The sequence below is a fragment of the Prosopis cineraria genome, unplaced genomic scaffold (assembly GCF_029017545.1).
Source record: "Prosopis cineraria cultivar Desert tree isolate PC_DT_omini unplaced genomic scaffold, ASM2901754v1 PC3, whole genome shotgun sequence".
NCBI classification, from domain to species: Eukaryota; Viridiplantae; Streptophyta; class Magnoliopsida; order Fabales; family Fabaceae; genus Prosopis; species Prosopis cineraria.
In genome coordinates this window covers 37,905,787-37,916,461 of record NW_026555334.1, presented here as the reverse complement: position 1 = coordinate 37,916,461, position 10,675 = coordinate 37,905,787, and the positions used below count along the sequence as shown (strand labels likewise).

Below are 10,675 nucleotides of genomic sequence, written 5' to 3'. Positions count from 1 at the left end.
GGATTGACCACCAGAATAGTGACTAAAATAATATTATTTGTACATAAAAATTGAAATATATAATCGTTAAAATTCCTTGGATGTCTGCAAATGGACTGTACATAAAATAAAATATATAGTAAATAGTATTATTTATAGTTAAAGATATCCCATCCATTTCTATACAAATTCACGTCATTTAGATAGTGAGAAGCATTGGCCCAAAAAAACAGAGAGAGACACCAATATGGATATATTTACGGACTGCCAATGTATCCCTTGAATAAGGTTATAGGGTAAAGTAGCAAAATTTAATCACAAATTATTTTTTAACGCAAAATAAATCACAAATTCTTAAAAAAAGAGTATCACTTATTTGCCGTTAACTTTAACTAATGGACATTATGTAGGACTCACAATGACAAGTGGCACAACATGGGTACAACACCTCAACATAATAAAAGTATAAATTTAGTCACAAATTATTTTTCGAGAAACGTTGGGTAGCCTTTATTATAAAAAAAACAGATCATCTAACACCCTCCTCTCAATTTTGACCAAACATCATTTATTTTCATATTTATGAAGCTCACAAAGCATTAATATCTTCAATTTTCTTGCCTTTGTTCTCAATATAAGTTTCAAAAGAAGAGGTTTAATGAGTGTTTATCTGAAAACATTCACAAGGACGATACTAATGAAGTAAAAGTTTGATTTTACTATGCATGAGAGAAGTTTGATTCTAGCTTAATTTAATCATAAATTATTTCTTCTACTTTGTTAGCATCGTTGCCGTAAAACTCTTCAGATAAAAACTTTTTAAACCTCTTTTTCTCGAACTGAGATTGAGCATGAAGGCAAGAAAATTAGAGAGATTAATGATTTATAGGCCTTGTAAATATGAAAATAAATGGTGTTTGGTTAAAATTGAGAGGAAGGTATTAGATGATCCTTTTTTACAGTAGAAGTTACACAAGACTCCTCAAAAAATAGTTCGTTACTAAATTTATACTTTTACCATACTGACGTGTCATGTCCATGTCATGCCACGTGTAATTGTGGGTCACGCATAACGTCTGTTAGTTAAAGTTAATAGCGGGCTATTGGATATTCTATTTTTAAAAGTTCATGATTTATTTTACACTGTCTGATAGTTTAGTACCAAATGCTCCTTAAAAAATAATTTATAACTAAATTTGCACCTTTGCCTTAAGATTGTATGTGCTACTATTTTCTCTTGAATAATGATGTGAGAGCTGTGAATGGCAGTTTATACTTAATTCATTTTAAAATAGCTGTCATTTGAGTTCATGCATGTAAATCATTACCTAATCTTTATATCGTTGCGATTTATCATAGTGTTTTCAAGAAAAATGTGATGCTCCTCTGAATAATGATATTAAGTATTGACATTCTCTATTCTCAATTCACAACCTCTCTCAACCCTTCCTTTTTCGTTGTTCTTTGCAGGCTTCCTTTTTAATTTCCTACCATCCTTTCACTGGCGTATGAAATTTTTGTTTTTCTGGTCTTTGTTTGCTCCTTTTTCATAAGCCCTGTCTTATTTTTTACTTAATTCTCTGTCTATTATTCTTCTTTGAGCATTTTCTAAATTTTTGTTATTGCGATATTATTTCACCATAGAAAATTTATTATTGATATTATATTAGAAAAATAAGCTTATCATTTTTTAAAATATCAGGCTATTTTCTATTTGATAAGCCGCAGATAGGACTACCATGTACTTATTTGAAATTTATATTTGACTGCACATTTTGTTTGCTATAAAAACATTAAATCTCTATAAGTCCATATAAAATGTGTGCGGATATAAAATTTAAAAATGATTTTCTCTATTTCAAGCCAAAAGAAAAGAGAGAAAAAAAATATGAAAGGAGCGCTAGACTTTGAGTGTGCTTGGTTTGGGAAAGTATTTTAGTAGAGGGGAAGGATAAAGAGTCAATCATGCCCTGTTTGGATCAGAAAGAATCACATTTAAAGTTATTTCAAGAGAATTTATTATAATAAGAGTCTATCAATTTTGCATCATATATTATTTTATAAAATCACGTATAATAGCTGAACTTTTACTTATTTTTAGAAGATATTATGTGTTTCATAAGATAAGTAAATGTTCAGCTTTTAATAACAACATATGTAAATTTATTAACTATGAAAGAGAAAGTAAATATTTTCTTTTAAATAAGAGTAAAATTAAAAAAATTATTTTATTTTCAAAAAAATATATAATTTAATCACTTTTTTTTAATTCTTATAAAATAGTTGAGGGTGTTTTATAATAACAATCTAACAAAGTATTTTGGAACTTGATTAAGATTCATAAAAACACGCATTGAACTCTCTAGCACCGAAAGGCACGATCTTGGGTTTGACTTAGAAGGATCCCAAATTTAATTCCACTTCAAAAAAACAAGAAAATATCTGAACTACGTGCGCGCGCGCGCGTGTACGAAGATTTTGAAATCCTGCTCTGAAATTTAAACCACACGTGATAGCAGAAAGAAAACGAAGGACGAAGACTGGGCTCATAAGACAATTTAAGGGAAAAGTTCATGCATATTGGCCTCACGGCCATCGGGCCAGTTAAATTTAATATAGTTGTCAGCCATAAAAAATAAAGAAGATCTAATACTCGCACATCCTAACAACAAACACAAAGTTTGAAATTTGTAACATCGAAGTGCTGCGGGAATCTAATTATAGCTCGATTTGGAATCTAATTAATTAGCATACTTTCACATACTTTGGGTATGTTGCGACTTTGTCAGGATTTTGAGCAAAGAAAGGCGAAGCTGGATCAAAAATCAGAAGTCCCCACCAGCAGAGGGACCAGAGTCCAGAGGACAAGAAAAAAAAAAAACGAAGCCCGCACTTCATCTGCTGGTCAGCGAAGTGAAGAAGAGTCGATCTGCCAGGGGAACAAACAGGGAAGCGAGAGGGCCTCTGTCAACTTTAGGTTCGGGGGCGGATGAAACCATGAATGAGAGCTTCTATTATGTGTTGTTTGAAAGGATTTGCGTGTGGGTGATGACTATACAGAGTTAAAATTAAATTAGACATGTTATGTCTGAAACATATTCGATGCATCTTTATCCTTGCTAAGCAGCTGGATGGGTCAGATTGGTAAGCAGAAGTTGGCCAAGTCAAGGCCTAATAATTATGTATTTGACATTCTACGAGTTTGTCCGTTTCTATTAGCTTTATGTCTGTTCTTCACTCCCCTCCTGCAATATCAAATTTCAGCATCTCTTCCCTGTTAGCCAATTTTATAAGATTCCTTCTATTTTAATTTTTAACCAAGCATCAAACATTGCACTCTTCCCTTGGCTAGATCCTTGTACCTTAACAAATTTTGTTTTCGAGATGTTGACAAGGTTAACTGTACATATAAAGCTCTTTGGCATCTTCATAAACCATTCTTTTGTGGGTCTTTATCATGTATAGATTAAAAGCATCGACAATATAGCTACACTATTTCTGAAGCTTGGTGAAGAAAGTCTTGTATCATTCGTACTGCTGATCTGCTGAATCCATAAACGACATACAGAGGCATCAGCGTGGTCAATTTTCTGCATCTTGTGGTAAAAGGAGAATTGCATACTTTTTAAAAAAATTATTCACACATGAGAATCAACAAGAAGTTATCATAAAAAAAAAAGTCGTTATTATCATTTTGATAACAAATAATTTCATATTAAATTTTATCTATGAAAAATTCTAAGTCTTTAAATGTAATTTTTTCCTATGGTTTATATCATTACCCTTGAAAACAAGTGACTGTGGTCGGTTTCTAATTTCTTTGCACTGGATGCAAAATCTTTAAAGGTTGCGCTGTAGCTCATAGGATATGGCTATAACGCGGATTGCGTCTGCCCTCAAGTTACCGCGCAGAAAAAGCCGAGATTCAAACGTACGGCACTAATTAATGGTTTAATGCCACATATCTATGGAGAAAAACTCGGCTTCTTGTCTCATTTCCTGTTCACTTGACTTCTACTTTTCTTAGCCAAGCAATTAACGAAACGCATAGAAAGGGGATATCTCATATCATAAGTTTAACAGTATTTTGCTCCTTTTCTTAAAAAAAAAAAAATAACTACACTGGTTTAGTTCTCATATTTCACAAATACAGTGAGTCTCTTCGTATGTATTAGTATATATAATTTTGTCAACTCAACTATTTTTATTAAAGAAACTACGTTTTAATACAACTATAGCTTTATAAATTTTTGGATAGGCTAAAATATACATTTAATCATTTAACCTTACATAACATTTCATTTTAGTTTTTAACTTTATAAAGTATTTTTTAATTAATCTTTTAACCCTAACATTGTTTGTTTTATCCTAACAAATTTTTACATTAAATTTTTAAATATTAACAAAATATTTTTAAAATAATAATAATTGACACAAAAAATAATCACTTGAAACTAACAATATTGAGGTTAAAGGACTAAAAAAATATTTTACAAAATCACAAGACCAAATTAAAATCTTACATAAAATTAGAGGATAAAAAGTAAGTTTAGCCTCTTGGATATTAATCTTCAACATAGATGTGATTAATGATATTTATTTTGGAAAAAGCAGAATATTTATTATTAATGCATCGTATGGATATGTCGTATAAAAAGTTAGTTAATATGTCGTATACATATGTATAATAGTTTAATAATTTAAACTACTTCAACTATTTCGGTTTAAGATACAACGGTGGTTAACATCTAAAGTCCCTTTCATCCCCCAACTCTAAGTTTAAACTTGAAACCCCTGCACTCAATTTCTTTATTGGGCCAAGCCCCTGCGATTTATGATCAATCCATAGCACAATATAACATTAACAAGGTCCGGACATATTGTTATAATTAGCAAACGGCCAGACCAGGCCAGCTTATGTACTATTCATTCCTAAAATTAAACCTATGCATTTGGGAGTTCTATTTGATCCCACTGTTCTTGTAATCATAAGTTGGATACCTACGTACACTGATCAAGTTATTATATATGCTAAACAAATCGCAACCTTCAGAAAATGTTCTGTTCATATTATCTCATTATTTTGAATCCAATTAACATGAAGTCCACATTTTAAGACATCTCCCATTTGCTTTCTTTGCAAAAATGCTTCCACAACATGTACAGAGATTTTAAGGCAGCATCAGATCTCATTACATATGGGGGCTCCCAAGCCATGAGGTTATCATGAGATTGAGAAACATTGAAAATTCCCTTCCTTCTCATATATTGACAAAAGGTTCTCGCTTAGAATTTCTAGCTCTATTCTACAAGTTTCATCCATCTGCAGAAACACCAGAGTAGGCCCTTTACAATCAGCTCAGAAATTTAGATGATAAAAATACATGTTGTTAGAAATTAAGCAACCTGCAAAGATCTAATAAAAAACATGTTAGCAATGAAACATACCTGCAAGTGCAAGTTATAGAAGATCCTTTGTCCAGAGGTCGCAATGGTCGAAGCATTTAGCGGTAAAAGCCCTTCCTTTTCTAAACACAGCAATATCTCAGAGAAAGGAGTTCTGTGGAGCTTGTCAGAGGAAATCTGAATAACAGCTTCATTATCATTGAGCCTTCTCGTTGAAACTACACAAGAAGTTGCAGCGCAGCGATGAGCCATTTTCCTACGAGATTCTTGGCATGCCGCGTCTCCTACCGGAGAGATTCTCAACAACAGCTCCTCCTTTTTCTTGACAAGCCCTTCCACTTGCCGCTGTAGCTCCGGTATGTACTTTAGGACTCGTGAAATTGTTGCCGGAATGCTTAACTTTTTCTACAACCATAAAATCGAAAATTATCATTTTATCAATTTATCGACCACTGATCATTAGCTTCTAAGTTGTAACTCTCTTCGGGGTCGTGTGTATGATGTAAACATGATTGGTTTCTGATATAACGAAGTCTCCTTCCCCCCCCCCCCCCAAAAAAAAAAAAAGCAGGTTAAAGCTCATAGCTTCTGATGACTTTCTGAATAAGTAGCGAATTAGGTCAAAACATACATGAAAAGGAAAGAATAGAACATCCAATAATTAGGGCTTGATATTAAGATCCAGTATCCATTTTCTCTGCCCTTTCTTTCTTTCCCCACCTTCCTCCGGACATCTATAAGTCCAGTGATCTCTACTAATCAGTGATTTGATCATGACGAAAAATTGTAGGGGGGAGGAAGAGGAAAAAAAAAAAAAATAAGTACCGGTTGATCAGTCAAAGGAAGCATTGAACAAAGCGAGGAATACAAGCTGTTGATCTTCTTGCGACGATCGCGTTCAGTAGCATTGTGGTTAAGCTTTTTGACCATGGTAGGGTCTCCGCTTACGGCAAGCGATACTGGCGTAGATCTCTGAACCTCCTCAGCCTCAGCCTGAACCTGATGATCTGGTGGCGAGCAACTGAACTGAAGAGTAGCTGATCCGTCTTTGTAAAACAAGTTCTGATCATTATGACTCGTGGGTTCCTCCAAGGCCCACTCAATGGGTGCGAGCAGAGAAGGCGACAAAGCCAACATCCTGGGATTAGTTAGGAGCTGTTAACAAGTTATCGGTAATTAATATCAATGGTGACCATTTATGACTAGCATATATGCATACAACTTTATAAACACTCATCCCGCGTAAGAATCCGTTTTCTTTAATGCGCGAAGACGTAACGAATGATTGTTTAAAATTAAAAATGAATGCAAGTGTAGTAATTAATATGTTTGCTTTTGATATATTCATAGTTTTTTTAACAGTTAAATCATTGTAATAATAATACATTACACTAGGATGAGCAGTGGTTGATTCGATCGGTACGCATGGGAACGCATGTCCGCAACGTGTCACCTGTGCTTTACTGCGTGGAATGAGGAGGAAGAACGTGGATGGAAATTAACCTAAAACGTCACTCGATTTGTTTGCTTTTGGTTCAATTGCCTTGATCCGTCATATGAAACTTCCGAACATTTTTCCTTTACTTTCAATTCATAGTCAATGGAACCTAGAGAAGGGAAGAAAAAGAAATTAATTAAGAAGGTGTGGTAAGTTTTTGACATGTAGAAAGAATAATAGAGGAGAAAAAGTAAACTAATTAACTTCCCTGTGTTTGAGAATTAGAGAGATCAGTGATATTAAAGTATGAATTTGGTTTCAGGCCTAGGAGTAGGGTTTGTCTAAAAATTAAATTAAGCCACACAATTTTCCACGTGTCAACAAAAATTAATATATAATGAAGTGATTATATTTATATGATGAAGGATGAAGGCTGTGAAATGGGGAAGTGCGCGTGGGGAGCATGACATCCACGAGCCATTAGTGTGCTCACCACTGCTTTGCACAATTTGATTAATTAAACTACAAGTATTAAAGGTGGCCCTTCAAATTTGGTGGATGGGAATTACACCGATCTCTAATTATATAAAATCCTCTCCTTCTTATCATTTGCGTCAGTTAAATAAGGTAGCGCCAGTATTATTTATAAAATATTGAGTTTTTAAAGCCTCACTTAAATGTACTTAGCTTGTATGGCGTTCGTATGTATATCTTTCACTTTCTCTTGTTTCCACCTCCATTTCTTTAACTTTTCTTTATCTATCTATCTTGATTCAGATTATTTTATAATTTTTCACTCCAGGTTATCTTAATAAGCTTCTCTGTTTCTCATAACCCAAGGCTTAGCAGAAATCACAAATCAATGAAAACGTAACAGAAGTTTTCAAATAAACCTATTGGACCTCTGACTGACTTATATATAATAGAGAAGCTGCGGGAGAGTAGTGTTCACGTACTAGGTTTTCGTTTCTTCCCCCTTTTTTTTCCTTCTTTTTTTTTTAATTCCACGATCTGACTGATCTTGCGCGAGCATCTGACTCACATGTGTGTGTGCGTATCTATAGACATGTAAATCTTTCAAAATAAATTCGTAAGTTGCGTTGGCACATTTTTAGAACGATAAATTGAATAAACATGACTCATATATTAAGGAACGTTGATACGGGCCAACTCATTTAAAAGAAACCAATAAAAGTCATTAATGGTGCTGCCTTTGCTGTATAACTCATTGAATTTTGATGTTCTTTTTTCCATGCATGTGACGTTCTAATAATAACGAACATTCAATCATACCTGTGGTGATACAACGGAAAGAAAACGAAGGAGCGAAAGTTTTTGGCCAAAAAAAAAAAGAGAGAAAGTTGAAATATATATATTATATACACAACATTGATTCCCTTTTTTCATTTCCTATACTCCTCTAATCTTCTTTATAAGTCATTTTTACCAACCTTATCAATACCAATATAAAAAAAGTACAAGAAATAAAAGTGCATAGAATTTTAAATATATTCTTATATATCAAAGCTAAAAAATAATGTCATGTTACTTTTCTCGAAGGATACTTTTAAAAATATCTTTTAAATATTATCTAAAAAATTGCATTGTGATTTATAAATGGAATCAAATATACATTCTAAAATGTAATTTATAAATGAGACTAGAGGAAGTATACAACTATGTCTGCTATAAGAATGGTAAAACTCCCTCTAATCCCTTCCTTATCCAGAAAATGTACTAAATTGATGTAATCTGATTGCTTTGTATCTAACACATGAGGTCCACATGTAAGAACAACTCCAATTTGCTTCTCCACAAAAATGTTTCCACATGTACAGATTTCCGGGCATCATCAGGTTACAAATGGGCTCCCAAATTATTAGGTCATCATCATATTTAGAAACATTGAAAATTCCCTTCCTTCTTATCATATATTGACAAAATCTTCTCACTTAGAACTTCTGGCTCTATTCTACAAGTTTCATCCATCTGCAGAAGCACCAGATCAGGCACTTTATAAGCTCGGAATTTAGGTAATAGAAATACGTGCATGTTATTAGCTAGAAATTAAGCAAACCTGTTAATAGAATACATGTTAAAAATGAAGCATACCTGCAAATGCAAGTTATAGAAGGCCCGTTGTCCAAAGGTCACAAAGGTGGAAGCGTTTAGCAGTAAAAGCCCTTCTTTTTCTAGACACAGCAATATGTCAGGAAAAGGAGTTTTGTGGAGCTTGTCAGAGGAAATCTGAATAACAGATTCATTATCATTGAGTCTGCTTGTTGAAACTACACAAGCAGTGGCAGCGTAGGGATGAACCCTTTTCCTTTGAGATTCTCTGTTTGACGCATCTCCTTGCCGAGAGATTCTCAGCAAAAGCTCCTCCTTTTTCTTAATAAGACCTTCCACTTGCTGCTGTAGCTCCGGTATGTACTTAAGGATTCGTGAAATTGTTGCTGGAATACTCAACTTTTTCTGCATCCATTAAATTGCAAATTATAATTATATCTAGAGACCAAAACCGCAAAACACACATCGACATGTCCGGTAGTGGTCTATAATAATCAGTGATATGACCCAAATGAAAATTGGTATGGGGGAGTAAGAGAAAAGTACAGTTTGATCAGGCAAAGGAAGCATAGAACGAAGCGAGGAATACAAGCTATTGATCTTCTTGCGACGATCTCGTTCACTAGCATTGTGGTTTAGCTTTTTGACCATGGTAGGGTCGCCGCTCACGCCAAGGGATACTGGCGTAGATCTATGAGTCTCCTCAGCCTCAACCTGACGAACCTGATAATCTGGTGGCGAGCAACTAAACTGAAGAGTGGCTCCGTCCTGGTAAAACAAGTTCTGATCATTATGACTTGTGGGTTCTTCCAAGGCCCACTCGATGGGTGCAAACGAAGAAGGCGATAAAGCCAACATCCTGCGATCAGCTTAGGAGCTTTTAGCGAGCAATTGCTGATTGCATCAGTGGTGACTCGTCATGAAAAGAAGTGTGTGTGTATATATAACTTCATAAACACTCATCCTTCGTAAGCAACCGTTTTCTTTAACGTTTCGAAGACTTAAAGAATGATTGTTAAAAATTAAAAATGAATACAAGTTTAATAATTAATTTGCTTACTTAATTTATATATATATATATATAGCTGTTTAACTTTCAGGTGAGACATCGTAATAGTATAATACATTACACTGGGATGGACAGTAGTTGATTCCGTCGGCACGCATGGAGGCGCATGTCCGCAACATGTCACCTATGTGTTAGTGTGTGGAACGAGGAGGAAGAGTGTGCATGGATGGAAACCTGACACATCACTTAATGATCATTTGCTTTCTCATATGAAATTTCGAAACATTTTTCCTTAATTTAGTAGAAACCTATAGAAACAGAGAAAGGAAGACACAAAGAAGATGTGGCATTTTTGATCGAGGTCTCACGTACGTGAGAAGTCTCTGACAGAAATAATGGAGAAGAAAAGGTAAACTAAACTTCCTTGTGTTCGTAGATAAAAAAAATACTGAAGTATGGATATTTGCTCGCAACTTGGTGGCAGGTCTAGCAGTGGGGTTTGTGTTATAATAATTAAATTAAGCCACACAGTTGTCCATGTGTCAATGAAAATTAATATACAATGAAGTGATTGTACAGAAAATGAAGGATGAAGACTGTGAGATGGGGAAGTGCGCGTGGGGAAGCATGACATCCACGAGCCATTAGTATGCTTAACACTGCTTTGCACGGTTTTAATTAATTAAAGGTGCCATCCAGACTCATTGGATAAGAATTACTGAACACCGATTATACGTAATTTCTCTCCTTCCTATCATTTGCGTCATTTAAAT

The 10,675-nt window shown here is 34.3% G+C and overlaps 2 protein-coding genes across 2 annotated transcripts; both read right to left on the bottom strand.

Annotated features, from left to right (window-relative positions):
- Positions 1 to 4,835: 4,835 nt before the first annotated feature.
- LOC129307381 (transcription factor ORG2-like) lies at positions 4,836 to 6,561 on the bottom strand. Its single transcript, XM_054948318.1, has 3 exons — positions 6,211 to 6,561; positions 5,428 to 5,790; positions 4,836 to 5,302 (listed from the first exon to the last, which is right to left on the bottom strand). The coding sequence occupies exons 1-3, from the start codon at positions 6,520 to 6,522 to the stop codon at positions 5,204 to 5,206; spliced, it is 774 nt and encodes a 257-aa protein (XP_054804293.1). The 5' UTR covers positions 6,523 to 6,561; the 3' UTR covers positions 4,836 to 5,203.
- A 1,840-nt stretch (positions 6,562 to 8,401) lies between these two features.
- LOC129307362 (transcription factor ORG2-like) lies at positions 8,402 to 9,815 on the bottom strand. Its single transcript, XM_054948296.1, has 3 exons — positions 9,440 to 9,815; positions 8,936 to 9,298; positions 8,402 to 8,812 (listed from the first exon to the last, which is right to left on the bottom strand). Exons 1-3 carry the CDS (start codon positions 9,749 to 9,751, stop codon positions 8,720 to 8,722), a joined length of 768 nt encoding a protein of 255 aa, XP_054804271.1. The 5' UTR covers positions 9,752 to 9,815; the 3' UTR covers positions 8,402 to 8,719.
- Positions 9,816 to 10,675: the final 860 nt, after the last annotated feature.

Coding starts and splice junctions, on each gene's coding strand:
- LOC129307381 (XM_054948318.1), bottom strand. CDS start 6,522: ATGTTGGCTTTGTCGCCTTCTCTGCTCGCACCCATTGAGTGGGCCTTG. Junction 5,791..6,210: donor TTCCTTTGACTGATCAACCG/GTACTTATTTTT, acceptor TTATGGTTGTAG/AAAAAGTTAAGCATTCCGGC. Junction 5,303..5,427: donor TCTATAACTTGCACTTGCAG/GTATGTTTCATT, acceptor GTGTTTCTGCAG/ATGGATGAAACTTGTAGAAT.
- LOC129307362 (XM_054948296.1), bottom strand. CDS start 9,751: ATGTTGGCTTTATCGCCTTCTTCGTTTGCACCCATCGAGTGGGCCTTG. Junction 9,299..9,439: donor TTCCTTTGCCTGATCAAACT/GTACTTTTCTCT, acceptor TAATGGATGCAG/AAAAAGTTGAGTATTCCAGC. Junction 8,813..8,935: donor TCTATAACTTGCATTTGCAG/GTATGCTTCATT, acceptor GTGCTTCTGCAG/ATGGATGAAACTTGTAGAAT.